Here is a 27,434-nt window from a genome sequence, read left to right as displayed (position 1 = left end):
ATGTTAACATGCAGGTTCAATTGACAGTTAGGAAGGCAAATGCAACATTAGCATTCATTTCGAAAGACTAGAATACAGGAGCAGGGATGTACTGCCGAGACTTTATAAGGCTTTGGTCCGATCCCATTTAGAATATTGTGAACAGTTTTGGGCCCCGTATCTAAGGAAGGATGTGCTGGCCTTGGAGGGGGTCTTCATAAGAATGATCCCCAGAATGAAGGACTTGTCATATGAGGAGCGGTTCAGGACTCTGTACTCGATGGAGTTTAAAAGGATGAGGGGGTTCATACAGAAACTTACAGAATATTGAAAGGCTTAGAGTTGACCTGAAGAAGATGTTTCCACTAGTAGGAGAAACTAAAACCTGAGGGCACAGACTCTGATTGAAGTGATGATCCTTTAATACTGAGATGAAGAGGAATTTCTTGAGCCAGAGGGTGGTGATTCTGTGGAACTCTTTGCCGCAGAAGGCTGTAGAAGCCAAGTCTCTGAGGATCTTTAAGACAGAGATAGATAGGTCCTTGATTAATAAGGGGATCAGAGTTATGGGGAGAAGGCAGGAGAATGGGGATGAGAAAAATATCAGCCATGATTGAATGGTGGAGCACTATCGATGGGCCCAATGGTCTAATTCTGCTCCTATATCTTACGGTCTATCTTATGGTTTACAATCAGGAGCTGGCCAATCATCAAGCTTTAGGTCTGGCATACTAGAATAGATATCATCTTTTTGTGATAGTGGGAAACAGGTGATAGTGAGTCAGCAGCTTATTGAGTAGATCGAGCTAGGAAAACATGTTTGTTACTTTTTACGCTGACTGCTGTAGATTGTGTCTTAGAACAAGCCATTAAGATCACGGGAACAGGAACCTGTTTGACCCTTATACCAACTGCTTTAGATGGTGTCACATCAGCTTTTAGCCGACATCTTTATGAAATTTGCATTAATTTACTGTACTACAATTCAAAATCCTTTAGAGTAAATGCTAACTGCCTGATAGATTATTGCTAATCATTTGTTCTCCCACAACGTTCAAGATCTACTCCACTGACTCCAGGCACCGTCTCCAAAGTCAACATCAAATAACCCCCTGGAGACCAAGTGAAATGTCTTAAATCTCAGACCATTAGCTCTGAATGCTATTCAATAGCTTAACTTGTATATAATATATAATACAAGTTATATACAATATATACAAATACAGCTAGCCATAAATGTGGATACTTAAACTTCTGTTTACGTAGAGGTTCTAAAGAAATTTGCTTAAATAATTTATTCAAACTAATTTGGCTGTTACATTGCTTCCAAAATGAGGTATTTACATATATACAATATTCTCATGCAACAGTATTTTAATATACTGATGCATGTGATATAATGAGTAACGGTCAAAGAGATGGCACATAAAGTGATTGTTCCCCTTTTTTTTCTACACAGAATGAAGCAACTGCATGAAGAACTTTGCCATTGGTTCTAGATAAACAGACCAAGTGGAAGAAACTAATTAGATCAGATCATTACCATGATTCAAAGTGAACTTTCATTTCTGGCCAGCATTAGAGTTTGATATATAGCGAGCTGCTCATGCAATCAATGGATTTATCTTCAGAAATGATATTGAAACTTTGCATGCCACTTTTTGCATGTGTATTAATTATTGATCAGATATTGATGAGGAAAAATGGGATGAAGCCTGAAATGGGCATGGGGACCGCTAGACAAGAATAACTTTGTGCTCCCTGTCAACTTAAATAAAAGGAGTGTGCAGCCCAGTGCTAAATGCGTTGCTGAGAGGCTGCATGTCTCAGCAAGGGGCCACGGTTTCTACAAGATTAGCACCACTTAAAACTAAGCTGCACCTCTTAAAGCAGGTACTGGAACTGTTTGTGGAAGAGAGGAAGGTCAAATAGTGAAATTGCACAGGAAGTCAGAGACAATACTCCAAAGGTAAATGATGCGGTATTGGTTCAGGAGATGGACAGGAGGACAGGAGTCCTTCACCCTCAAAACTGGGATAGGAAAACTACAAACCTATCAATTTAACCCCCGGGGGGGACGGAGAATCGCCCGGGGCCAGCGTCAATCCCGTCCACGCCGTGGCCCGAATTCTCCGCCACCCGGGAATCGTCGGGGGCGGGAATCGCGCCGGTCGGCGGGCCCCCCGCGGCGATTCTCCGGCCCGCGATGGGCCGAAGTCCCGCCACTGACCGGCCTTTCCCGCCGGCGGGAATCAAAGCATGTCTGGTGCCGGCGGGATTGGCGGCGTGGGCAGGTGCCGGGGTCCTGGGTGGGGGCGTGGGGTGATCTGGCCCCGGGGTGTGCCCCCACGGTGGCCTGGTCCGTGATCGGGGCCCACCAATCGGCGGGCAACCTGCAGCTGCATTGGCAGCACATTTCTCAGACTATGATTTGTCGAGGGGTTAGGAAAATATTCTAAAGTGTTCCAACCCGAATTGGATAAGATAAAAGGGGACATCGTCCAAAAACAGGTTGACCCAGAAGCCGTGCCACACTATTTCTGGGCACGCCCAGTTCCCAATGCCTTGCTTGAAAAGGTGGAGACTGAACTTGGCCGCTTGGCGTCCTCGGGTAACATCAGGCCCATCCGATTCAGAGATTGTGGGGCATGATCTGCCTACTCTGCTCAGTTCTAATATCCTTACTACACTCTCTCCAAAATGGCATCCGGCGCTGATGTGGAAACCATTTTAGTACCCAAACCACAACATGATGCCAACACTGCAGACACTAAGGAGCTGATGTGTGTGGCCTGATTGTTTTAATCATAGTTTTCCCTATTGCTAATAAGCCAGATTTAATTTTTAGTTGCGCTGCTTTGTCATAACAAATTCTTCCACTGGTCACTAGTATTTTCTTGAAGCTGTGCTATTTCCACATAATTTTGTGTGTTTTCAACCCAGAATTATAGGCAGTTACAGTGAACAGTACTTGCAGTTCTTTGGTGACAAGTACTTCTTGATATTTTACTATGTGAGTGATACAGTCAGTTCTATAAAATTAAGTCATAAAAGCAGTAACTTGTTAACATTTAGTCACAAATTGGCCATAAATTATTTCACCGTGTCACTATAATATTACACTGTTGCAAATGAAAAGAAGCATTTGAGTTATATAAATATTTCAGAACTCTGTTCAATGTAGAATAATATAAATTGTAAAGGGTTATTTTTTAAAATGATTTTGAATCCATACATAATTAAACATTTATTTTCAGAAATGTGAGCGTGGTACAGAAAGTAAAACAACATAAGGAACATAAAGTGATGTTCTAGAACAATGCTTTTCAAACTTGTGTGCGAGGGAATTTGTGCTTACAGCAATTCTTTCCCATGACTCTCTAGTATACATTGTCAATTACTCAAAAATCAACAACAAAATGTCTTGAGAAGTTAACAAGCACAGAAAGATGTCATGTGAATACAGAAAGTTCCAGAAACTGCTCACTGGATGTGAAATTCCGAGTCCCAGTCAGAAATTCATGGGTCTCCAATCTCCTTGGGATTCCCTCACTGACTCTCTTTCCTGATCCATGGATCCCAGTTTGAAAACATATGTTCTGAAGTTATGTATGTTAAAGTTGGAGATTGATCAAAGATGATTCTTTTGCACACTAACTGCGGCAAAAACCTTAAAATGTGAAAATCTGAAGTTATCACGCTGCACCTTCTCTATGTGAAATTCAGAGTGGAATGCTTCTACCAATTATTTTCTATTTTGAAATTTGTTGCGACGGATGGAATCCAATAAATTATGATGAGAATTGAAAACTGTCTCAAACAACTGAGTAGTCCTGTCCTCCATGCTTATAACACCCACCCATTAAAACAAACATAAAACAAGTTCTCGAACTGTAACAAAATACTCATTCAAAAAACGAAATTTCAATTAAGGGGCAATTTAGTGTGGCCAATCCACCCATCCTGCGTATCTTTGGGTTGTGGCAGTGAGACCCATGCAGACACGGGGAAAATGTGCAAACTCCACATGGACAGTGACCCAGGGCCAGGATCGAACCCGGGTCCTCGGCGCCGTGAGGCAGCAGTGCCAACCACTTTGCCACCGTGCTGCTCTGGGACAAAATAGTAATTGGCTAACTGTGGTATATGTGTTAAGCTTACCCATGTAGATTACTTTATGAAGTCACACTTCCAAGAAAAAAATATATTTTATAGTTAACCATTCAATTTGCTCCTGTCCCCATTTTTTTATATATGTCTGCCAAGCACGCCTGGGACAGCATGCTAGCATAGTGGTTAGCACAAATGCTTCACAGCTCCAGGGTCCCAGGTTTGATTCCCGGCGTGGGTCACCATCTGTGCAGTCTGCACGTTCTCCCCGTGTGTGCGTAGGCTTTCTCCGGGTGCTCTGGTTTCCTTCCATAGTCCAAAGATGTGCAGGTTAGGTGGATTGGCAATGCTACATTGCCCTTAGTGTCCAAAATTGCCCTTAGTATTGGGTGGGATTGCTGGGTTATGGGGATAGGGTGAAGGCGTGGGCTTGGGTATGGTGCTCTTTCAGAGAGCCGGTGCAGACTCGATGGGCCGAATGGCCTCCTTCTGCACTGTAAATTCTATGAAATCTGTAAGTATTATAGATACCACAGAATGACTGATGTGTCACAGTCACACATTTGATGCATACATTAAAATATTTGGAGGTACAATAACTGGAATTATATTGTGTGAAGGTTTTGGGGATAGGAAGATTAATAAAGTGTTGGTTTCAGCTTTAAAACTACTTTGTTATTATGTTTTAGTCTGACTATCGGGACTGTAAGAACTGAATCATGGTGCAGTGTACTGACTTAATTTTAAGCTAATATATCAGCTTACTGTGAAAAATAAAATAAAGTTTACACTGAAATTCAAAATAGCCTTTCTATTAGTTTTAGTTTACTGATTTGCCCTCCAGATGTATACAACCTAGGATAGTGGGTTTATATGCATCAATCCAGTAAAATAAGGGACGGTTGGTCACCCCAGTTAACTGGGGGGCTAAGTATATGCATCTGGCTCCTCCAGTCACTGCTTGTAGCCGGATACAAGCCATACAGGCCTAATACATCAACGGGTGTGATTAAGACAAATTCTTCAAGGTGCATGCTCTTCATCTCATCACACATTGCCACAACGTGGGACTCACTGCATGAACTGTTAGCATACTGCCACCATATCTGCAAGTACTTCTGGGCTATTGGTTGTTTATGCTGTATGACCTCGGCTACATTCCCCTTTGAGGGGGAGTGCTGACTGGTGATGATTAACCTGAGGATCACCACACCTCACCAGGCCAAGGGATACAATGGAGAAGCAAAAAGCTCAACCGGTACTTGAATTGAACCTGCACTGTTGGCCTTGCTCTGCATCACAAACTAGCTGTCCAGCCAATTAAACAAAAGTAGTTTCCTTTTTGCCCGCTTTGCGATGAGTTGCAGAAAGAAAGTAGTTCAACTGTATTTTCTATTTTTCTTGAACTCGGGCTCAAGGACATGAGATAAACTGGCCCCAATGGGCGGTGGTGTTTTGCAGACAATCTGAGCACAATAATTGATAAACGTCAGCCAGCAACATTTTATTCCATCTTTAAGCTATAGCATGCTGAGTTCCCATTGTTTTCAGATGGACTCATTAAATCAAAGGCATGAGGAAAAACAGCCAAGCCTCAGGTTTGTGATAGGTGCAGCGACTTAGCTCCAAAAAGCCGGGTGTCCTCCTGCGATTGGCTGGTCAGCTGGCCTCTGATTGGGTTAGGCCGGCCTATCGCAGGCTTGGATCCGCCTGCCAATCGCGCGTCAGCTCCAGTGTTAGCAAAAAAAAGTTTTTTTTAGGGGTGAGGGGGGGAGAGAAGTTTGGAACAAATAATGAGAAATCGGAAAGGTAAAGGCGGCCAGCGAGGGGAGGAAAACTCCGCCAAGCCTGACAGTAAGAATGTGTCCGAGTCCCATTCCGCTGCAGCCGGCCTGTCCCTGCTGCTGTGGACCTTCCTGTTGCTGCTGGTGGCCGGCTGCGGCATTGGCGGCTGGTACGTTCAGCAACAACTTCAAACCATTGGCAGCCTGGGTCAGACCATCCAAATCCTGCAGGAGAAACTGTCTCAGTTCGAAAGCTCCAGGACCAAGTGCATGAGCTGAAACAGAAGGTATGTACAGAAGCAGACAACAACCCCTCCCCCCTTAATTTTACAATCAGTCTATTTCTGGGTCTGGGAAGGAATTTAACACCATTATTCCTGGGGAGGAAAGGGGTTACGAAAGACAAATGAACTGGAAAGTGTCCCGAGTGTGTGTATGTGTCTGTCACGGCTTTGTCATTTTAATAAAAGTTTTAATTCCTGGGAGTTTAAGACTTCTATTTCAAGTCTCAATATCCAATAATCATTTCCAATTGATGCTGGATCTGATTACATCCCCCCCCCCCCCCCTAATGTAAGATTTGAGAACTGTGATATTTCATTGACGCCATGGTGCAAGGTGTAACTTTAATTGGTTTAGAGTTTGGAGGGAACCCTCCCATCGTTTCCCCCCAGTCTGTGTAATATTTACGTGAATTGATTTGAATTCACTATTGCTCCTGTTGCAATCTCTCAGGTTCAACAAGTGGCCAAACCTTTTAGCTTCTCTTCTGCTCTCCACACCTCCACGCTACCCAAAGTATCAAATGTGGTAAAATCTTTGTCTGGGCAACAGTTACGATAAGCACAAGTTTAATACTGATCTATGTTTAGATTACCGAAGATAAGTTTGACATAGAACATAGAACATTACAGCGCAGTACAGGCCCTTCAGCCCTCGATGTCGCACCTACCTGTGAAACCAATCTAAAAGTTTCCATTCAAGTAATTATTTAATCTTTGATCCTACTTTGAGACAGTGACTGAACTAAATGTCACAATTTTATTTTCGAAGTGTGACTCCCAAACTTGGTCAATTTTTTAAAAATGTTTTCAAATTGTTTTATTTTTTTTCCAAATAAGGGGCAATTTAGCATGGCCAATCCACCTACTCTGCACATCTTTGGGTTGTGGGGGTGAGACCCACACAGACATGGGGAATGTGCAAACTCCACACAGACAGTGATCCAGGGCCAAACCCGGGTTCTTGGTGCCGTGAGATAGCAGTGCTAACCACTGTGGCACTCCACACTTTGTCAGTTTAAATTAAACCAGTCAAAATTAAGGATTAATTTTGCTAATTACAAAGACTTAAATCATTCCTTTACTCCCACACCTATCAACAATTTGTGTCCATCATCATAATAGAAAAACATTAAAAACAACAAATGTGATGCTCATCCATAACATTTTGAGCTGTCTTGTTTTCCTGTCTCGGCCTCCTTGCAAGTGGATTTAACTTGTAAAGCAATTTAAAAAAAAAATAGATTTAGAGTACCCAATTATTTTTTCCAATTAAGGGGCAATTTAGCGTGGCCAATTCACCTAACCTGCACATCTTTGGGTTGTGGGGTCGAAACCCACGCAGACACGGGGAGAATGTGCAAACTCCACATGGACAGTGACCCAGGGCCGGGATTCGAACCCGGGTCCTCAGTGCCGTAGGCAGCAATACTAACCACTGTGCCACCGTGCTGCCCTCGTAAAGCAATTTTTGGCAGAAAATATAAGAGATTAAGGAGGAGAAAAAGAGAATGAAGAAGAATTAGATTTCAATGTTTAGTTGGTCACCAACAATAACATCTTATTAGTGCATTTAATATAATAAAACATCCCAAAGTGTTGCACAGGAACATTATATGACTTGGTGTCATATTTTGTTTTATAATGAGACATTAGCGCAGATGACCAGAAACTTGGTTAAAGAGTTTTTAAGGAGTGTCACAAAGAAGGAAAGTGAGGTAGAGATTGGGAGAGGTGTAGGGAGGGAATTTCAGATATTAGGCCCTAGGCAACTGGTGAAGCAATTAATTTTAAGGATGCTGAGGAAGTCAGAATTAGAGTGCAGGCATCTCAGAAGGTTGTACGACTGGAAAAGAGAAATTTGAATTTCGCAAGAGCAGGGCATTTGCTGCCATATTACATAGGTTATGGGCCAACCCGCAGCAACAACACTGCCTAACCAAGCAGAGAGTGGGAATTTGCCCTTCAGTGCGACCAAGTCTCAACTTGGAGGTGCTGGCGCGACTCTGATTGGCATGCAGTTGTAGCAGATCCAGCAGCACAAGAATGCAGAAGTAGTTGGTGCTGGAGCTGCAAGATAAGAAGAGCAATGGATCCTCGAGGACGCAGACCCAGATAAGTGATTTTTGGGCAGCACAATATTGGGCACCCTTGAGAAGGGGGAGAGATATTGAGGGGTGGGTTTTGGAGACCAGGTGGGGAAGGGTTATCATTGGTTGCATAGGGCACCCTTCAAAGAACACCAGGTGCTTGCCTACTCTTGGCTTTCTCAGCTTAGATGGTGAAAACCCAGATTTAGCATGCCTGCCCACGCCTGCCAGCCTGCCAATGTAGAAGTGGATTTCATTTGGAACTTCGCTGATAGGGTTAATATAACAGTTCTGAAAAGCTCTGTGAAAGAGATGTCAACAGGTCAAGGGATGAAATAAAGGGAGTGTGTCTGACCGTATCTGTAAAAGCAAAGATGTCAGAAGGTTATGGGATGGAATATAGGGAGTGTGGCATTGGTACTAATTAATGTTCTGACCCGTATCTGTAAAAGCAGAGAGGTCAAAAAGGCAAAGAATGGAATGAATGGGAACCGTTACTTTATTGCAGAGATAAACATAATTAAGCTCGTTTGACCAGTTGGAACAATTAAACATTGAAATGTAAGGGGGACTGTCTTTGGAGTGAGTTGAGCCATATGGCCATGGGATACAAAAACCTTTGTATTAATATTGATAGTGACTTGTGCTAATGATTATGTCAAAAATAACCTCCCGACCTCGAAGAATAATTCCATATATGTACATGTTCTGGATCCTTGCAAAATCATAGGTGTATCTAGGAATTTAAAGGGACCACCTCTAAGCTGTGATTGTATAAAGATACCGTCCATATTTTGGACTTTGGCACTTCTCGAAGGTGGTTACCCGACTGCTTAGAGATTTGTCCCGGCCGTAAATAAACGAATATTCGTTACTGACGTGTTCGAGTGTTTTACTTCTGGACTGACGATCAGATACGTGAAAGCGCAATTCACATTTGGTGGCCCGTACGGGGATCTCCAGAGGGGTCTGCGCAACTAACCGGCGTAATCGACTGAGCTCGTTCAAAGTAGAGGACGAATTTGGCCCCCAACGTGAGTAAAAATTTGTTTTCCACCTTGGTATTCGCCTACTACCAGTTTGATCGTTGCTCAGCCTTGCCGTTGGTTTGTCGAGAAGCCTCTGCGAGATCCAGGTCAGTCCAGCGAACCCGTTTTAAAGAGGGTAAGTGAGTGAACCCTGTGGTTATCGTCTCTAGGGGCAGCCTGGGACTGCCGCCGTGATTCCAGGCAGCGTTCGCTGGAGTTACGGGCGGGGTTGCCAGGACTGCTGGGGGCAGCCTGAGGAGCCGCCGTGATTCCAGGCAGCGTTCGCTGGAGTTACGGGCGGGGTTCTCAGGATTGCTAGGGGACGGTTAACGGGCTGTGGGCAGCCTGGGACTGCCGCCGTGATTCCAGGCAGCGTTCGCTGGAGTTACGGGCGGGGTTGCCAGGACTGCTAGAGGCAGCCTGAGGAGCCGCCGTGATTCCAGGCAGCGTTCGCTGGAGTTACGGGCGGGGTTCTCAGGATTGCTAGGGGACGGTTAACGGGCTGTGGGCAGCCTGGGACTGCCGCCGTGATTCCAGGCAGCGTTCGCTGGAGTTACGGGCGGGGTTGCCAGGACTGCTAGAGGCAGCCTGAGGAGCCGCCGTGATTCCAGGCAGCGTTCGCTGGAGTTACGGGCGGGGTTCTCAGGATTGCTAGGGGACGGTTAACGGGCTGTGGGCTCCGGACGGGACTGCCGCCGTGATTCCAGGCAGCGTTCTCTGGAAGTTACGGGCGGGGTTCTCGGAGCCTATCCCCCGGTGTAACCCATACCTTCACTGAAGAATTTTACCTACTTACCCCTTAATAGCATTGGTGTCCTGGGTCCTGTGTTATTAAGGAAGTAAAGTAAGCTAATAACCACTTAAAATCTGGTCTTCTTGAGTTGAATTAGCTGTTTAAACTCGGCTGCTTTCCTTGTCTTTCTCCAGCAGGCTGTGTCTCTCTCTCTCTCTCTCTCTCTCTCTCTCCTGTTGCTGTTGCAGAGTGCTGGTGCTTCTGCTCCCTGGGTTTATATTCTCTTTCGAAGAGTTATTAAGTTTTAACGACTGTATTGTATATGGGCTTGTTTCACTTTGATAGTTTAAAAGTATCTTTGATGTAAACATCTTACTACAACTCGTTATTCATTTCAGGCATATCGTCTCCTCACAGATTTGATTTAAAAAATGCTTTTGTTTCAATAGTTAACTTTTATTTCTGTGATTTCAAATCGTTTAATTTTCCAATTGTCCCCAGTTCATAACTTTGCCTTTGATTTTGACTTAAATGATGTTTCTCGTAGCCAGGTCATCTCCAATTTTCTTTTAATTAACTTGATGTTCGTAGAATTTTACCCCTTAAATTGATACTAAATTCGACTGAGCATCTTCCATTCTTTCCAGCTGTTTACTAAGAGAGTTTATTTCAGTTAAGGTGTGAAACTTTGCTCTTAGCTGTATGCTAAAATTTAACTTGGTTGTGACTTGAAAGACTTGCCTGTTTTAAACATTCGTCACTTAATGCAATTGAAACTCTCATCCATGCTTTTTCAGATGCTTTCTGAGATAGTTACATTCCACGAAGGTGTGAGCCATTGTTTTAGCTTACCATATGAAGCCTGTGTGTCTGCTGAGGCCTGCTTGTGAGCAAGTATCTGCATTTTATAACCCTGCTCTTTGCAGCTGCTATTAACCTTTTGTGGGATCTTTCCCTGTACCCTCTCAAACCAGATATTGCCAGACTTTCATGTTTCAAATGACACATTTTTCTGTATTATCAAGAACCCACCGCAAAGAAATTAATTGCCTTGTGGAGGGAATACTGTCAGTTAATGAAAGATGCATCTAAACTGGCTAGCTGGCAGGCAAATGCCTCAAAATTGGGTATTGGCCTCACAAAAAGGGGAATTGTTAAAACAGTAGAGGTCTTAAAAAGGGAATGTAAAGAATATAAGAAACGTAAGAATGCTACTCCTCCCCCCGGCGCCGGTCAGCAATGCGAAGCAAGGTTGGGGGGAGGGGGACGATTAGGATGAGGAACATCTGTTCAATTGCGGGGGACGTCAGAAGCCTCCACAGCCCCCACAGCCACCTCCGCCACCGCCCCTGGAATGTGATCAGTATTATGAGTAACTCAGTATGTTCAGAACTACATTGGTCTCAGAATAAACAGATAAAGAATTTGTGCTGGGCAGTTTCGAAACTGCTGCGTTGAAATTGACACTGCATGGCTCCGCAGGGTCCTAGTGCCCGCTGATCACAAACAGTCACTAGCAGAACCACACAGCCTGCAATCGGCTGCTAATATTACCCTCCAACAAGATATCACTGTCTATAGTTCCCATTCTGTTACGGCCCTTTTGGGACGGCTACAGACTCAGCATCTCACGATGACTCGTCAGAATAGATATGAGATTGCTCTCCTTAATAACCCAAAGGTCCAGTTTGCCCACTGCACCACTATTAACCCTATGACGCATCCTCCCACAGACATGCTCGACCCAACTCATGACTGTCTGCAACTGTTGCAGGAAGTCTCCTCGGTTCGAGACGACCTCTCCGATATACCCCTCCCAAGTGCAGATTGTTCCTTTTTCACCGATGGAAGTTCTTCCGTCGGCGTAAGGGGGGATAGACAATCTGGCTATGCAATCATCGATCAAGACGGTGATGGAAAAACAGAGGATTTCTAACCTCCGCTGGTACACCCATCTCACACCAGCAGTTAGTAACCCAGTTATTGCAGGCCCTTATGCTCCCAGACAAGATAGCGGTGATAAAATGCGCAGCGCATACAAAAGGCACAGGACTGGTGGAAACGGGCAACAGGAGAGCGGACGAGAAGGCAAAAGAAATTTCTAAATCTGGCAAACTAATGGTGCCTAGAATGATGAGGCAGACTAAAACCCCCTCGGGAAAGTCCCCCTCTGAAAAACCTATGCCAACCATTGCTGACATAATCCAAATGCAGGAGGACGCTCCTGCAACTGCTGTAAATATGTGGAAAAACTTAGGATGTATATATGATATCGAAAATAAGCTGTGGGTCACCCCGGTAGGACAAACATGTATGACCGATGCATTAGCAGCCTGGGTGACCGAATGTGTACACTTTGCAACTCACTGTGGAGCTCGTGCCACAGGGGACATATTGTTAAAAAGCTGGTGGCACCCACGACTGCAAGAGATGGCCCAACAAATTAGCAGTCGGTGCCTAATCTGTCAACAGCACAACCCCGGTAAGGCCGTCCCCTGTGATCCTGGCACAACCCCCTTACCTGAGGGTCCATTTGAGACCCTGCAAATGGATTACATTGAGTTGGAAAGATGTCAATGCTATAAATATGTGTTAGTCATTGTGGACACTTTTAGCAAATGGATCGAGGCCTTCCCGACTACGGATAACAAGGCCTCGACAGTAGTTAAGGTGTTAATGCGAGAAATTGTTCCGCGATTTGGAATTCCAGCCCGGCTGAGCTCTGACAATGGTCCCCACTTCATAGGTCAAATCAATAAGGAATTCTGTGCTCTGCTTGGAATAAAGCAACAGTTTCATTGTGCCTACAGACCACAAGCCGCTGGAGTGGTGGAAAGGGCTAATCAGACTCTAAAGACTAAACTCGCTAAACTACAAGCAGACACTGGGGCCACTTGGCTCAAACTCCTGCCTTTAGCACTCTTCCAGCTACGTGCCACTCCCGCAGGAAAAACTCGCCTAAGCCCAGCGGAAATACTATATGGCAGACCCTTTCGAACGCCTTGGGACAGCAGTGTTCCACGGAATGTTCAATTCCATTACATGACTACCGAGATGGCTAATTATATATTAACACTAACTAGAATTTTGAAAGGATTACACTCCCGAGTTCGTGCCACCCAGGAAGAAGTCCCCTCCATTACTCATGACGTCTCCATCAACCCTGGGGATTATGTCCTAATTCGAAATTGGACACGTAAGGGTTTGGAACCTCGATGGGAGGGTCCCCTACAGGTTCTACTCACTACCCCCACTGCAGTAAAAGTGGAGGGCCGGAACGCATGGGTACATATGCACCATTGTAAGTTAATTAAGTATCCATGATGTTCTAAACTTTTCCTTTAAGTCCTAGGAACACGAGTACCAGGATGAAGTCCCTCTTCACCGTCACAATACTCGCCACCCTGCTCTCTCTCGCTGCATCCGGAAGAAGGAGATGCCCGTATGGAAGCCGACGTCCACCCCTGTGCCGAGAAGGAACCCCACGATGTGGAACAACGACAGATCTCCGATGGATCACCACGGCTATCAAAACCTGCCCAACCACCGTTCATCCCGACGACCAGAAGCCCCGATTCCGGACTACGTACATGGTTCTGATCTACGATCGCCGCACATGCCGGTGGAACCACCGGTGCATTGATAAGGACAGGGTACAAATTTTACCATCAAGGACTACTCACCCCTACTCGCCTTCCAGAAGGAAGCGGGCAACGCACCATGTAACGGCAAATTCTTTTCTGTTTATGTCCTATGTCTATGCTAAGAAAGTGGGTGTCTCCTCTTGCTGGGTATGTACACAGGTCCCGACCCATGCCCATGGAGGCATTCCCTTGATATCTGTTCCTTTCTCGATCGAACAGACGGCTGCATGGGTTATATTCCAGACAGTTCAGAGAATATCACGCGTCTGGTAACCCATATCAGAGATGGAGTACAGCGCTTGCGACTCGCCGGTCAGGCTGACTGGTGGAGCTGGATGTGGTCCAATTCTTGGGCCACTTACCTATTCCATGGGCTCATTATCTTCGTTACCATCTGTTTGTTGCTCTGTATCATAGCTACTGGTGTGAAATGCCTATGCAACCGTTTGGGTGCCGCTGCATTACCACAGATGCTTCAGAGATCCGCCCTAGACGAAAGAGAAAAACTGGTTCCACCTACCCCTGACCTATATGAGGAAGTGGCATCCTGCCGGAGCCTAGTAGAGGAGGAGTACCTCCGCCTCGCTCTCATTTCCATCTAAAGTATCCTGAGTGTTATGTGATCAAGGAATGATCAAAGGGGGGAATGTAGAAGTGGATTTCATTTGGAACTTCGCTGATAGGGTTAATATAACAGTTCTGAAAAGCTCTGTGAAAGAGATGTCAACAGGTCAAGGGATGAAATAAAGGGAGTGTGTCTGACCGTATCTGTAAAAGCAAAGATGTCAGAAGGTTATGGGATGGAATATAGGGAGTGTGGCATTGGTACTAATTAATGTTCTGACCCGTATCTGTAAAAGCAGAGAGGTCAAAAAGGCAAAGAATGGAATGAATGGGAACCGTTACTTTATTGCAGAGATAAACATAATTAAGCTCGTTTGACCAGTTGGAACAATTAAACATTGAAATGTAAGGGGGACTGTCTTTGGAGTGAGTTGAGCCATATGGCCATGGGATACAAAAACCTTTGTATTAATATTGATAGTGACTTGTGCTAATGATTATGTCAAAAATAACCTCCCGACCTCGAAGAATAATTCCATATATGTACATGTTCTGGATCCTTGCAAAATCATAGGTGTATCTAGGAATTTAAAGGGACCACCTCTAAGCTGTGATTGTATAAAGATACCGTCCATATTTTGGACTTTGGCACTTCTCGAAGGTGGTTACCCGACTGCTTAGAGATTTGTCCCGGCCGTAAATAAACGAATATTCGTTACTGACGTGTTCGAGTGTTTTACTTCTGGACTGACGATCAGATACGTGAAAGCGCAATTCACATTAACACCATGGTAAGTGTAATATTTTTGGTCACTTGTCTTGCTAATAAGCTCAATTGCTCACTAATGGTTTTTTTAAAATGGTGGACGGGCTGCTTATTTCGATACCCACACACGTACCCTATTATGTGAACCAGTTTTGTTGAAATCATAATGATGGCTTGTGAAGACAACCATGCTGGATTTTACAGATGCGTAGGATGCAGAAGTCTCAATTTGCAAATGTAAAATCCCAGCCATGGAGAGATTTGAAAACAGTGGAAGCCAAGTGAGTTTTTGTTCCTAGAAATGAACAGAAAATGTTAACCATTCAGTGTGTGGTTGATCTGTCTGAAGTAAAAAGGCAGATAAGTGAAAAGCAAGAATGTTTCACATTTTAAAAAAAAAGCCTTTAATATTACTTCATCAACTGAAAAAAAATGTTTGCTTTTTATTTCAGTTGTTGGTCACAGAAGAATATGAACAAAGGTTGCTGAAACTTGAGGTTTCTCACTCTGACTCTGAACGTAAACTTGATAAGACGGTAGTAGCCGTGACACAGATTCAGTCCTCTGACCTGGATAATAAGTTGGCTACACTCCAATCAGAAATGAGCAAAAGCCTGAGTGAGCTCAGAGAGGACTTGCTAACGAAGACTGACTTGCAGCATGTGGAGGATACAGTTGAGCTTCTTAGAGGAACTGAATTCGCAAGGACTGAGCAGCAAGTTGCAAGCGTGATGTCTGCTAGTTCAAAACTGGAAGAAAGTGTCAATTCGCTCTCTGCTTCTTTGTCAAGTTTGACAGGTCGTATTACAAACCTAGAAGCAGCGAAACAGAATCTTCAAGCCATACAACAAAGTGCTGAGGACATAAGTGCGGTCAAGGAGTTAGTAGATCATAGCCTTCCCTCCCTCTCCAATGGAGTGATTACATTAACAAAACAATTAAATCAGACAACCCTGATGACGAATGCTATACAATCACAGATAGCACAGCATGGCAAAGAACTCCTGGGACTTAAAGAGGTTGCATCAGTCCAACAAGCAGAACACCTTTCCAGTAAAGAAGAGCTGGAAAATATCAGGTTTAACCCATGTTTTTTGTCATTGGGTGGGGAATTGGGATTGCTTACATTGAAAGGAAAATCAAATATTTAAGGAGGAGTATAGTAGTAACCTCTAAATTCCTAATTAATTCATCCCAGCCCTGATTGGTTTGAGATTCTATGTTCTGCCTGTAGTTGGTATTTGTTGGATAATGTCATATCCCCCATTGTATCCATTTCAGAGAATTGGCCCATCGATTGCAAACGGAGAAGATCTCTTTGGAAGAACTTGAGACTGCTGTTCGAAGTACTTTGGCTGATGATGTCAGCCAGCTGCAAAACAGAAATAGCAATATAGATGAAGTGATGGTCAATCTGCAGAATCACATCATTGAGGTAAAAAAATTCTGGGTCATTTAAGTTTCAATAAGTCTCCTTTTTGTTTAACTACAATAAAAATTGTTAAAGAGCTATTCCACTTAACAGCTCGGTCAATAATTGTATTTGAGTGCAGCGCCTTGGGTGCTGGACCTTCAGTTGGATGGCGTCCAGTCCAAACCATGGTAAATACTTTCTGTATCGCTACAAAACTAAGTGACATTGATTAAAATGGGCCAACCTGGACTTTTCATGACCTGATTCTTGAAAGTATTTCTCTCTAAGTTGTCAGGACAAAGGCTTGCAGAACAGGTGTGCGCAGCCACTTAATATCCATTGGTATATTATAAATTGTATGAGGAAATAGATTACCAAAGCAACTGAAGCCCAGATGGTTTCTAGGTGACAATAACAAAGTATTCAATTACGGGAAAGGATTCTTTCTCTGCTACTTTCAAACTGGAGGTCTGCAGAAACTTGGGAAAAAAGAAGGAGCTGCATCTGGAAGACTCCGGCTGCATGTTTTGCTGCTGGGGGCTTTCCTCCAAGGCCGGGCTGGGAATTGGGATGGCTGCCTGCCGCAGAGGCGGACAGATGAGCATCCGCATCAGTTTTCTTTTTGCTTGAGTTGGAGAAACCTCCCGGCAGCAGACCAAAGGCCAGTAGTGCGGGAGGTTCCATGCTCCAAAGTTGGAGCCATGGGGATGAAAGACTGATGCCCTATCCACCCTTAGTTCTGAAGAGCATTTTCCCATTGAACCCATACCAGCTCCTGGCCTCTTCCGTGCAAGAACCTGAGGAAGTTGAGGTGCTCTCTTGCCTTCCCTGACAGCTCCTTCCTCTCCCACTGGGGGTTGGCAACCGGACATCGCTAAGGGCCTTGCAGCATTGGGAGCCCACAGTGAGCATGAAGACAGCTAATTAAGAGGCTGCCACCCAGAAGGGCAGCAGGGTAGCATGGTGGTTAGCATAAATGCTTCACAGCTCCAGGGTCCCAGGTTCGATTCCCGGCTGGGTCACTGTCTGTGTGGAGTCTGCACGTCCTCCCCCTGTGTGCGTGGGTTTCCTCCGGGTGTTCCGGTTTCCTCCCACAGTCCAAAGATGTGTGGGTTAGGCGGATTGGCCATGATAAATTGCCCGTAGTGTCCTAATAAAAGTAAGGTTAAGGGGGGGGGTTGTTGGGTTATGGGTATAGGGTGGATACGTGGGTTTGAGTAGGGTGATCATGGCTCGGCACAACATTGAGGGCCGAAGGGCCTGTTCTGTGCTGTAATGTTCTATGTTCTATGTTCTAAGATTGTGCTAAAGGGTGTGTGCTGCCAACATTTATGAGCTCACCCCAATGAGCCTGATATTGGGTCCCCGATGCCTTCTGGAAAATCCATCCCTGTATGATTTATTTACCAGCTGGATTCCTAACCCATATTTGTTTACCACCCCTCCCCCCCCCACCAAGTTAATTACCACTATCACAAATATAGAGCCTGTTCTATCGCCTGTGCATGTCTTCAATTTTGCAGTGTTCATGTGAGAATACAATTGGTGGAAAATGTTAGTCAAAATCAGTGAAGTTTTGTCGTACTTCATATTTGACAAGGATTCCAGAAAATACCTTATGACTTCGTAATTTCAATCAACCAACTGAATGTGGAAAGCAGCTACTTGGTATTTTGATAAGAGAAGTTCTCTTGGAACTGTTTTCCAATCGCTTTTGGGAATTGTTTGGGATTCCATCTCATTAATCTGGAAAGTTCACAACTTAATTACTCAGAATATATCTTGTTACGCCAAACAGGATCTGTCTATAATGTTTTAAGTTGAAAGCTCTTATATTGGTTTGTGATATGAAACTGGAATTTTATTTTGTTGCTTTTGAATACCTTGCACGTTGATCTCAAAAAGGGGAAAATGTTGGAAATGACTGGTGCAATTAGTCAACATGTTTAAAGAAGTCATTCTTCTGTATTAAAGCTCACTGGATTGGAAGTTTTTCACAAGTCAGTGGCTAATGTGCCTCGAGGGTAGTCAGCACTATAAAAGTGTTGATATAAGAGACCATTATATCATATTCTGCGTGACAGAACCTTTCACTCTAGTGGATCATGCTTTATATTTTCTTTTGCAAGTAGCTTGCCAGATTAAAAAAGAATTTACTGTGGAGAAGGATGCTATTCGGCCCATCGAGTCTGCACTGGCCCTTGGAAAGAGCACCATACTTAAGCCCAGGCCTCCACCCCATCCCCGTAACCCAGCAACCCCCACTTAACCTTTGGACACTTGGGGCAATTTAGTATAGCCAATCCAACTAAGCTGCACATCTTTGGACTGTGGGAGGAAACCGGAGCACCCAGAGGAAACCCACGCATAACACTGGGAGAAAGTGCAAACTCCACACAGACAGTGACTTGAGGCCGGAATTGAACCTGTGACCCTGGAGCTGAGCGGTAGCAGTGCTAACCACTGTGCCACCATGACGCCCTAATTACTTGGGTTGTGGCAGGCTCCTGGATCCATGGACCCCCTTAACTATCTCAATGGGAAGAGGATAACCAGTGAAAGGGGAGGACCCATTAGGGACCAATCTGCTGTAGGAGATGCCCCCCCCCCCCCCATGGAATGTTATGCTTCGGTGGGCAGGGCCTTGGGTGGGGAACCACACATTCACCAATGAAGGCCCTTAAATGGCCACAAGGGATTTATCCTGTTTTTATGTTGGCAGGAGTGGGTAGGATGGGAAAGTAACATTTATACCTTTCCCCGTGAGGGGGGGGGACACATCTCCTACAGCAGATTGGTCTCTAATAGGTCCTACTCTTTCACTGGTTATCCTCTTCCCATTAAGATAGTTGTAGAATATCTTGGGATTTTCCCTACTTTTACCAGCCAGAGCTTTCTCTTATGCCCTCTTTTGCTCTCCTAATTGATTTTTTTATCTCTATCCTGCACTTTCTGTACTCCACTAATGCCTCTGCTGATTTACTCCCTCGAACTTGCTAAAAGCTTCTCTTTTCCTTCTCATCAAATCCTGAATATTTCTGATCAGCCAAGGTTCTCTGGGCTTGTCACTCCTTCCTATCACCCTAGAGGTAGCATATTGGGCCTGTACCCTCCCCATTTTCTTTTTGAAAGCCCCGGGATTGAATCCCAGGCAGAGTGCTGCAGTCCCACTTTGGCTGTTACAACGCTGTCCCTGGCTGCGTTGCAGAGCTGTCGGCTAGTCTGATTTGGCCGACAGCTCCCACTGGTAGCACTTGCTTCCAAACGCGGACAGAAGTTCCACCCACTGCCAATCAACATGCAAGTATATTAAATGGCAGTAGGACTAATGTTGGCAGCTGCGTGTTAGGTGCCAACTGAGTGGCAAGCAAAGCTTTTCCATTATTTCCTTAAGATCTTTTTGAATTTTTTTTTATTTTGAAGTAATTGTTTTAAGTCTTTAAAAGAGCTTATTAATGAACCTACCGAAGTAGTGCCTGCGTGTTGAGTTGAACTATTTCACTTTAGATTCATATCAGTATGAAATTCTTGAATTCCACATTCCCATCGGATTTAAAGCTTAATTTTAAAAAAATTCTTTATACCTATGATACAGCCTGTAAGGGGTTTCATTTGGAACTGCCTTGATTTCTCCACTCGCTAATTGCCAAAGAAAGGTGTTTTCGATTACCTCCTTTATAAGTGGTGATGTAACCCACAGAAAAACTCAAGATAAGGTAAAATTGGAGAATTGGTTTATATTACACCCACAAAAAAATGTGGGAAGGAGTTTTGCAGCATCTATTCCCTTGCATTTGTACAATAACAGAGGAATACAGGAAAGAAAGGGGTTCTGGGCAAAGCCCGTGATGAAAAAAAATAAGAGTGACAATTTCACAAGTCCAGTAAGTCACAGTCCAATGAAGGTTCTTTCAAGTGGCTTTGTGTGGCAGAAGTCTTGGTCTTAGGAACTCAGTGGCAGGCTGATCTCATTGACAGTGCAGCAAAGTGTTCTTGTATCCTGGAAATTAGTCCACTCTGGGCAAAACTTTGGTAAGAGATGGAGGTCAAAGGTAGGGAGTTTTTGCTTCGGTAGTTCAGCTGGAACTGACAAAACCCAAAAGCTCTATCATTAAAGCAATTCAACAGTTCAGGTCTCGGTCATGCTACGGTGGTTTTGGGCTGAGCTATTCCACTAACATGGCCCCTTTATTAAAACTCTTGCGTGTTTTGAGTAGGTAAATGTAGAACCATCAGCACAACATTGGAGATGAATCATAAATAGCTCTGCCTTTATCCACAGCTGGCTGGTGCAGATACCTTGGCAGGATTCTCCATTGGTGGGATCCTCTGTTTCACCGGCAGCATACTCACACCTGCGCATTTCACAACGGCGTGGGGTTCCCACAATGGGAAATCTCGTTGGCCGTTGCCGGGAAGGAGATTCGCGCTGCTGGTGGGGGGGCGGCCGTGCCAGAAAACGCATGCAGTGGGATGGAGGACCTCGCCTCTTATCTACTTTCCTTTTTGTGTTGGCTGACTGGAATGTTTAGTCGCGCAATGAATGTTGCCTTTCAGGGGTTTAATCTGTTTGATTGCATCCAGCTGGTTTCACTCAGTGGGTTAGACAGCTGGTTTGTGATGCAGAACAAGGCTAGCAGCCTGGCAAAGGATAGAGTTTTGACTTCTGTCTGTTAAGATCAGGCATCCCAGCCTCACGATAAGTATCTTTGAAAGAGCCAGGGGGTTTTGCAGGGTGGTTAGCACTCGGGGGGCGAGCGATGATCAAGCAGCACCGACCTATATACAGGGGAATGTTCGATGTTTCACTCTAGGGAGTGCCAGGCCCTGGAACCATACGGCGGCACTGCTCTTGTCCAGCTTGGCTCTTGCCTGTCAATCTTTAAACTTGGGGTTCAGCTATTCCAATACAAGGGCTAGGGAAGCCTGAGGTCTGGAGAGTGTTGTGTTTTCAAGGAACTTGGGTCTCTGGGGATTCCTGTTCCTGTTCAGGTGCTTGCACAACTTAGTTCCTGCTGCTGTTACCATGTGCTTTGGGTTGGTACGGCAACAGACTGACAGTTTTCTCTGGAACTTGAGCCAGACATTCTGGGCTGGGGTGACAGGAAGGTGGCATTCTGGCAGAGACCTCCCTTGCATCCATTCCAGAGAGGGCTACAGTGCTGTCACCTGGTTTGGGTTGATGGATAATCTATGGAAGCACCAAATTATTAGAGAGCAAAGCCACAAAAAGTCCATGTGAATACAAAATATTATAGAATAAAAATGTATCTATTTAAAATAACAAACTGATAGGAATGAACAATTTAGAAGTTGAACTATAAGTGTGCGAAGTTCTTGATCGAAGGATCCAAAACTCTCTCTCTTTCTCTCTCTCGTCTATTTTTTTATGTACTATAAATTTTCTTTATGTAGATCAATTTTGTGAATACTAAAATGAGAATTATATTCACTGCAGTAAAACCTGGCACTCTATGTACTTAGAATTAAATGTGTTGGTTAACATAACCTGGCATTATGTAAGTTTGGTAGGCATTGGGATAGTTTGATTGTCCATGCGAGAACATGACTGCAGAGCTGATTTTTAAAAAAAAAAATCAAGTTGGGAGTGCCCAATTTTCTTTTCCCCGAGGTCAATTTAACATGGCTAATCCATCTACCCTGCACATTTTTAGGTTGTGGGGATGAGACCCATACAGACATGGGAAGTGTTCTCTCAATAATAAAATATTATAAATGTGCAGTTTGAACAAAGTTTATTGTCATGTTTGCATTTCACTGAAAATCCTCTTGCGGATTTGTACTGACTCGTACGGAGCATGCAAATCATGCTAACGACATCTCTGCAGCCAGGGTGTGCAGTTATCAGCTATTTCCCTGCCAGATTTGAAGCTCCTCCCATGGCTTTTACAAATTACCCTCCTAATATGTCTGTGCAGGCGTGTGTAACATTTTCCATCCAGGTCCAAGCCAGCCACCTTCTGGGCTGTCACTTTTTCTGTAACATTTACGAGAATGGTGCAATTTTGCTTTTCATCGACATTAGATTCTTCTGGGGTACGAGGTATGGAAGAGGTTTAGGTACTTTAGATGCGTGGGTTTTAAAACCCTCTTAAACATTCACATGAGTACAAGTTTGTAGCAATTTTGCTTAAACTTTTATTGCACTTCTTTTCTGCACTGAAAATGAAATGAAAATCGCTTTATTGTCACGAGTAGGCTTTAATGAAGTTACTGTGAAAAGCCCCTAGTCGCCACATTCCGGCGCCTGTCCGGGGAGGCTGGTACGGGAATCGAACCGTGCTGCTGGCCTGCTTGGTCTGCTTTAAAAGCCAGCGATTTAGCCCAGTGTGCTAAACCAGCCCCTGTGAAGGCATTGTCCAAATGGAAATATCTGTAATGGTGGTAGAATATTTGAAAACCTGTCCTTCGAAACTAAATGGCAGTAGCAGTTCAAACATTTGAAACCTGAATGGCAAAACTTAAAGAAAACAAAATGAGTGAATTGACATATTGTGCAGATTCGACAACATAACTCAATAGTTATTAATAATGATGATCAAGCTAAAAGCCAATTGTCACAATCTCATAATATCAGTCATGCTCAACTTAGTTGACTTTAGAATAAATTAAATTTGATCATGAACATTTTTTGGTAGGCACAAAAACAGTAATATAAATGGGAAAGTAGAAAATTGGATGGTGCAGTGGGTTCAAAACTGGCCTTTCATCTTCGGGACCTGTTGTCCCATCTTACATTTGTTTTTCCATTCTGGAACTAGCTTTGGCAGCTATCTTTCCACTTGTCCAAGTGCAGATAGAGTATTAAAAATTGAATTTTGATGACCTTATGTACTATTGTTATTTTAATCTTCACCCAACCTACCTACGATATGCATCCTGTTTGCATAAGCCATAATATTGTGTATGTTGTCATGTATGAGTCCCTTTAAGAAATGAGTGTTTCTCAAATGGCAGCAGTGATGTCAGTGTGGGTGGAGCTGGGCCGTCTTTCTGTCTTTCACTTTCATTTTGAGCTAAAAGCTGCTTTGTGGCTCTGTTTAGTTTCATTTTAGATTTGGAGAAGCTGCAGTCACAGCAAGATGTGTATGAGTCTCTGCAAGCTAAAGAATGTTCATTTAGTGATTTCAAAGTGGTAACTGCTCTCAGTAGAGAATTTAAACCTGCTGTCCTTCTGTAAAAAGGGTTTTAGTTTTATGGATGTCTTATAGAGTACTGTATTATTTGGGGGTGTATTTGAATTGATGGTTGCGAAGATGTTCACTGTATGTTTATAAAATAAACATTGTTTTTGTTTTAAAATATTCAGTTCTCTGTCACATCACACCTGTAAACCCATAACCAAAATCTATTTAAAGTTGTGGGTCAGGTGAACTCCATGACACACTTTGGGGTTTTCTAAAACCTGGACCATAACAATGTGGATCTATATAAATATGTAGTAGCACATCACTTAATGACTAAATGTCAGTGGATCAAATTGGCACAAGAGGCTGATTATAATTTGAGTTAATTGCACTATTGACATTGCAATTTCTTTCTGAAATGCAGGTCGAAAGTAATGGGATTAATCAAATTAAACAACTATCAGATGCCTTGGATCAAACATTTCATTCTGTGCAAAAAAGCTTAGGGAAGATTGAAACCTCACTTGAGAGCACCGTTGGGAAGTGTAAGTATTGGCACATCAGCAAATCTGAGTTGTTACCAGTCATGAATTAATCAGTGGTGCTTGTCTCAAGATGTCTTGGTGTTTTTTTTTAATTGCTTTTCTTTTCTTCCTTTTTATTGCTGAAGCTCAATCTAGGCTCATAGAATCATAGAATTTACAGTGTAGAAGGAGGCCGTTCGGCCCATCGAGTCTGCACCGGCTCTTGGAAAGAGCACCCTACCCAAGCCCACACCTCCAACCTATCCCCATAACCCAGTAACCCCACCCAACACTAAGGGAAATTTTGGACACTAAGGGCAATTTAGTATGGCCAATCCACCTAACCTGCACATCTTCGGACTGTGGTAGGAAACCGGAGCACCCGGAGGAAACCCACGCACACACTGGGAGAACGTGCGGACTCCGTACAGGCAGTGACCCAAGCCGTAACTCTAACCTGGGACCCTGGAGCTGTGAAGCATTTTGTGCTAACCACTATGCTACCGTGCTGCCCACTTAATCCTGACTATTGATTAGCTATTCGCCATTTTTTAAAAAATAACTGAACTATTGAGCCCAACATCCATGAACATAATCACTGAGGGGGGTCAGTGGAAAGTGATCAGGAGAGGAAATCCCAAGGTTTTTCCTTCTTCTCCTGCCCTCACCTCCCCAACCCATAACTGAAATGCTGAAGTTAATCAGAGAAACCCAGCTTGTCTGAAATAGTTTAGCACCGCACAGATTTAGGACTTCCTTGGTCTGTTGACCTCAGATCTTTGTTTAAACCACTTGGTCATTGGGGAGGAGTGGATAATTTTTCTTAAATAAGGTAATCTGCAGGTGTCTGTCCACCCTTAGCCACTAACATAAAATAGGGATCTATATTTTAATTGCAATAATTTTTTTTAATGTATGACCTGGATTGTTTTGGGAGCATTGGTAGGAAATGTATGTCAGTACGTTCAGGAGTGGAAGATATTTTTGTGACAGAAACTAGTTCTTAGCATTATTGCTTATCTTCTTTTGAATAGGTCTTTCCGGACAAGTAAGAACTTTCTGTGAAACGTCAGAGAATTGCGCTTGGCCACACGTTCGAGAAGTTAACTTTCCTCATCGCATATTGAAGGAGCCAGTGATCATGCTGAGCTTGGCTGAAATCAGTTCGGTTGATTCAATTGGAGTAAGAGTAAAACCTGTTGATATTACAGACTCTGGCTTTAAGATCCAAATCAATAACGTTGGTGATTATAAGCTGGCAACTGTGAGAGTAAACTGGATGGCATGTGCATAGTTGAAGTCGCTTGAAAAATCTGCAAATTACTTCGAGAATAGAACCCATTTGTACCAGCTGTACAAGGAATAAGTTTGAGGAGAAATCCTTGGGACAACCGCTGTTTCAGAGATGAATAATCAATAGGAAGACTCTGCTTTTCAAAGCTTATTGAGCTAATTCAACACTAAAACAATGAACCTTTTTTTTTTAACCAAGACTGTTTGTTTGAAACAAATGAATTTTTGCCATAACTGTTATGACATTCTACCTTTGCAAATGTACCAAATGTAAATGTTTTTCCATCAGGATATTGGATAAGTCCCACATTAGAGAGGGCCAAATTTTCATTTACAAAATGGCAACTGTAAAAACAAAATACACCCAACTGGATGAAACAGAGATATTAGAAGTACTACACTATACTAAGGGTCACTTGAGGGATTCATGTTACGAGCGGATAAGCCAAAATATTGTTCCATAGATAAATGCTAAGGACACAAGAGGAAGCCCCTTTTTATAAATGAGCTGTTTGTACTGAGTGACCTCCAATATATAATGTTGCTCTATTCTTATTTATTTGGGAGCTGAAGTAAATCAAAATTCTAACACTTAAGGAAGGAAAATGTATCCAAATTTTTGGATGCTGGAATATAGGGTTATGGTGTTGAGGCTCATAAATAAGTGAAACTGTAATGGATGCATCTTCATAATGGACATATGAATATTGTGGTCCAGTATTAAGTCTCCAGGCCATTCAGTTAGATCATGGCTTATCTTTAACTCAACTGTATTTGCTTGCCTTTGCTGCATGTTCCTTGATGCCCTTGCCAAACAAAAATCTTCAATACCTAAGTTTTGAAAGCTCTAATTTTCTGAGCAGCTGCAGCTTTTCGGGATTTTTTGTTCTAGATTTCTACTGGGGTGAGGCGAGACCAGCAGAAAGTCCTTGTTCCTGATTCTCCTACCAATGGAAATGGGTAGAATTTTTAAAATCTCCCTTTAACTCTTTAGATATCTCATCACCCCTCAACGTTTATACTCGGGGGAATACAAACCAAATTTAGGCAACCAGAGTTCATGAAATCACAATTTAATCTAGATCTGAACCTGGATATCATTCTGCTGAAACTGAGCCGCATCCCTTCTAAGGCCAGTCTATCCCTCCTGTGGTGCCGTGAAACAAATTGAATGCAGCACTCCAAATGGAGGCTGATTTGCAACTAAGACTAAGCTTAATTTGCTCCCTTTTGTATTCCAGCCCATTTGAGATAAAGGCCATTAACCTTTAGATTGCCTTTTGCATTATCCACTAGCTTGGTGCTCATTCTAAAATTTAGTTTTTCCCAAAGAAAATCTCTGATTTATCTTTTTTAGACACTTAAAGTGGATGATTTCATACTTGCCCAGGTTTAACCCAATCTCTGTCTCTTTTTAACCTCCTGCTTGCATGTGCATGACTTTACTGCACCATCTGCCGTGAGGGCAAGGTGGCACAGTGGTTGTTGCTTCCCCACTCCAGGGTCCCAGGTTTGATTCCCGGCTGGGTCATGGTCTGTGTGGAGTCTGCACGTTCTCCCAGTGTCTGCGTGGGTTTCCTCTGGGTGCTCCGGTTTTGTCCCATGGCCCAAAGATGTGCAGGTTAGGTGGATTGGCCATGCTAAATTGCCCTTACTGTCCAAAAAGGTTCAGTGGGGTTATGGGGATAGGGTGGAGGTGTGGGCTTATGTATGGTGCTATTTCCAAGAGCCGGTGCAGACTTAATGGGCTAAATTGCCTCCTTATGCACTATAAATTCTGTGATCTGTAGACTAGAATATACAACTAAATCAGGATGGAGGTGGCAAGGTAGTGGAGTCCTCACCTGTCACCCTTCGACCTAATTAAATGCCCCTCCTGCCACCAAACCTGCCATAAGGGAGGGCACTGAATTCTGCCCTTGGTCTCCAACCTCCCAATTTCCAACTTCAATCAAAAGCTGCCTTCAATTCCATGCACTCTCATTTTTGCTAATGTAGACGTTTTCTTCCATCAACTTTAAACTATTATTTATACACTTTTAAAAATGAAATTATGAGCAATATCTTACAAATTAA

At 43.6% G+C, this 27,434-nt stretch overlaps 1 protein-coding gene across 1 annotated transcript; it reads left to right on the top strand.

Annotated features, from left to right (window-relative positions):
• Positions 1–5,834: 5,834 nt before the first annotated feature.
• Positions 5,835–25,556, top strand: LOC119978717. The gene is made up of 5 exons (XM_038820550.1): positions 5,835–6,160; positions 15,432–16,057; positions 16,261–16,414; positions 23,966–24,086; positions 25,100–25,556. Exons 2-5 carry the CDS (start codon positions 15,582–15,584, stop codon positions 25,357–25,359), a joined length of 1,011 nt encoding a protein of 336 aa, XP_038676478.1. The 5' UTR covers positions 5,835–6,160; positions 15,432–15,581; the 3' UTR covers positions 25,360–25,556.
• The last annotated feature ends 1,878 nt before the right edge of the window (positions 25,557–27,434 follow it).

Source organism: Scyliorhinus canicula, chromosome 15, assembly GCF_902713615.1.
Source record: "Scyliorhinus canicula chromosome 15, sScyCan1.1, whole genome shotgun sequence".
NCBI lineage: Eukaryota > Metazoa > Chordata > Chondrichthyes > Carcharhiniformes > Scyliorhinidae > Scyliorhinus > Scyliorhinus canicula.
The sequence above is the reverse complement of the archived record's forward strand: the minus strand, read 5'-3'. Positions and strand labels throughout refer to the sequence as shown.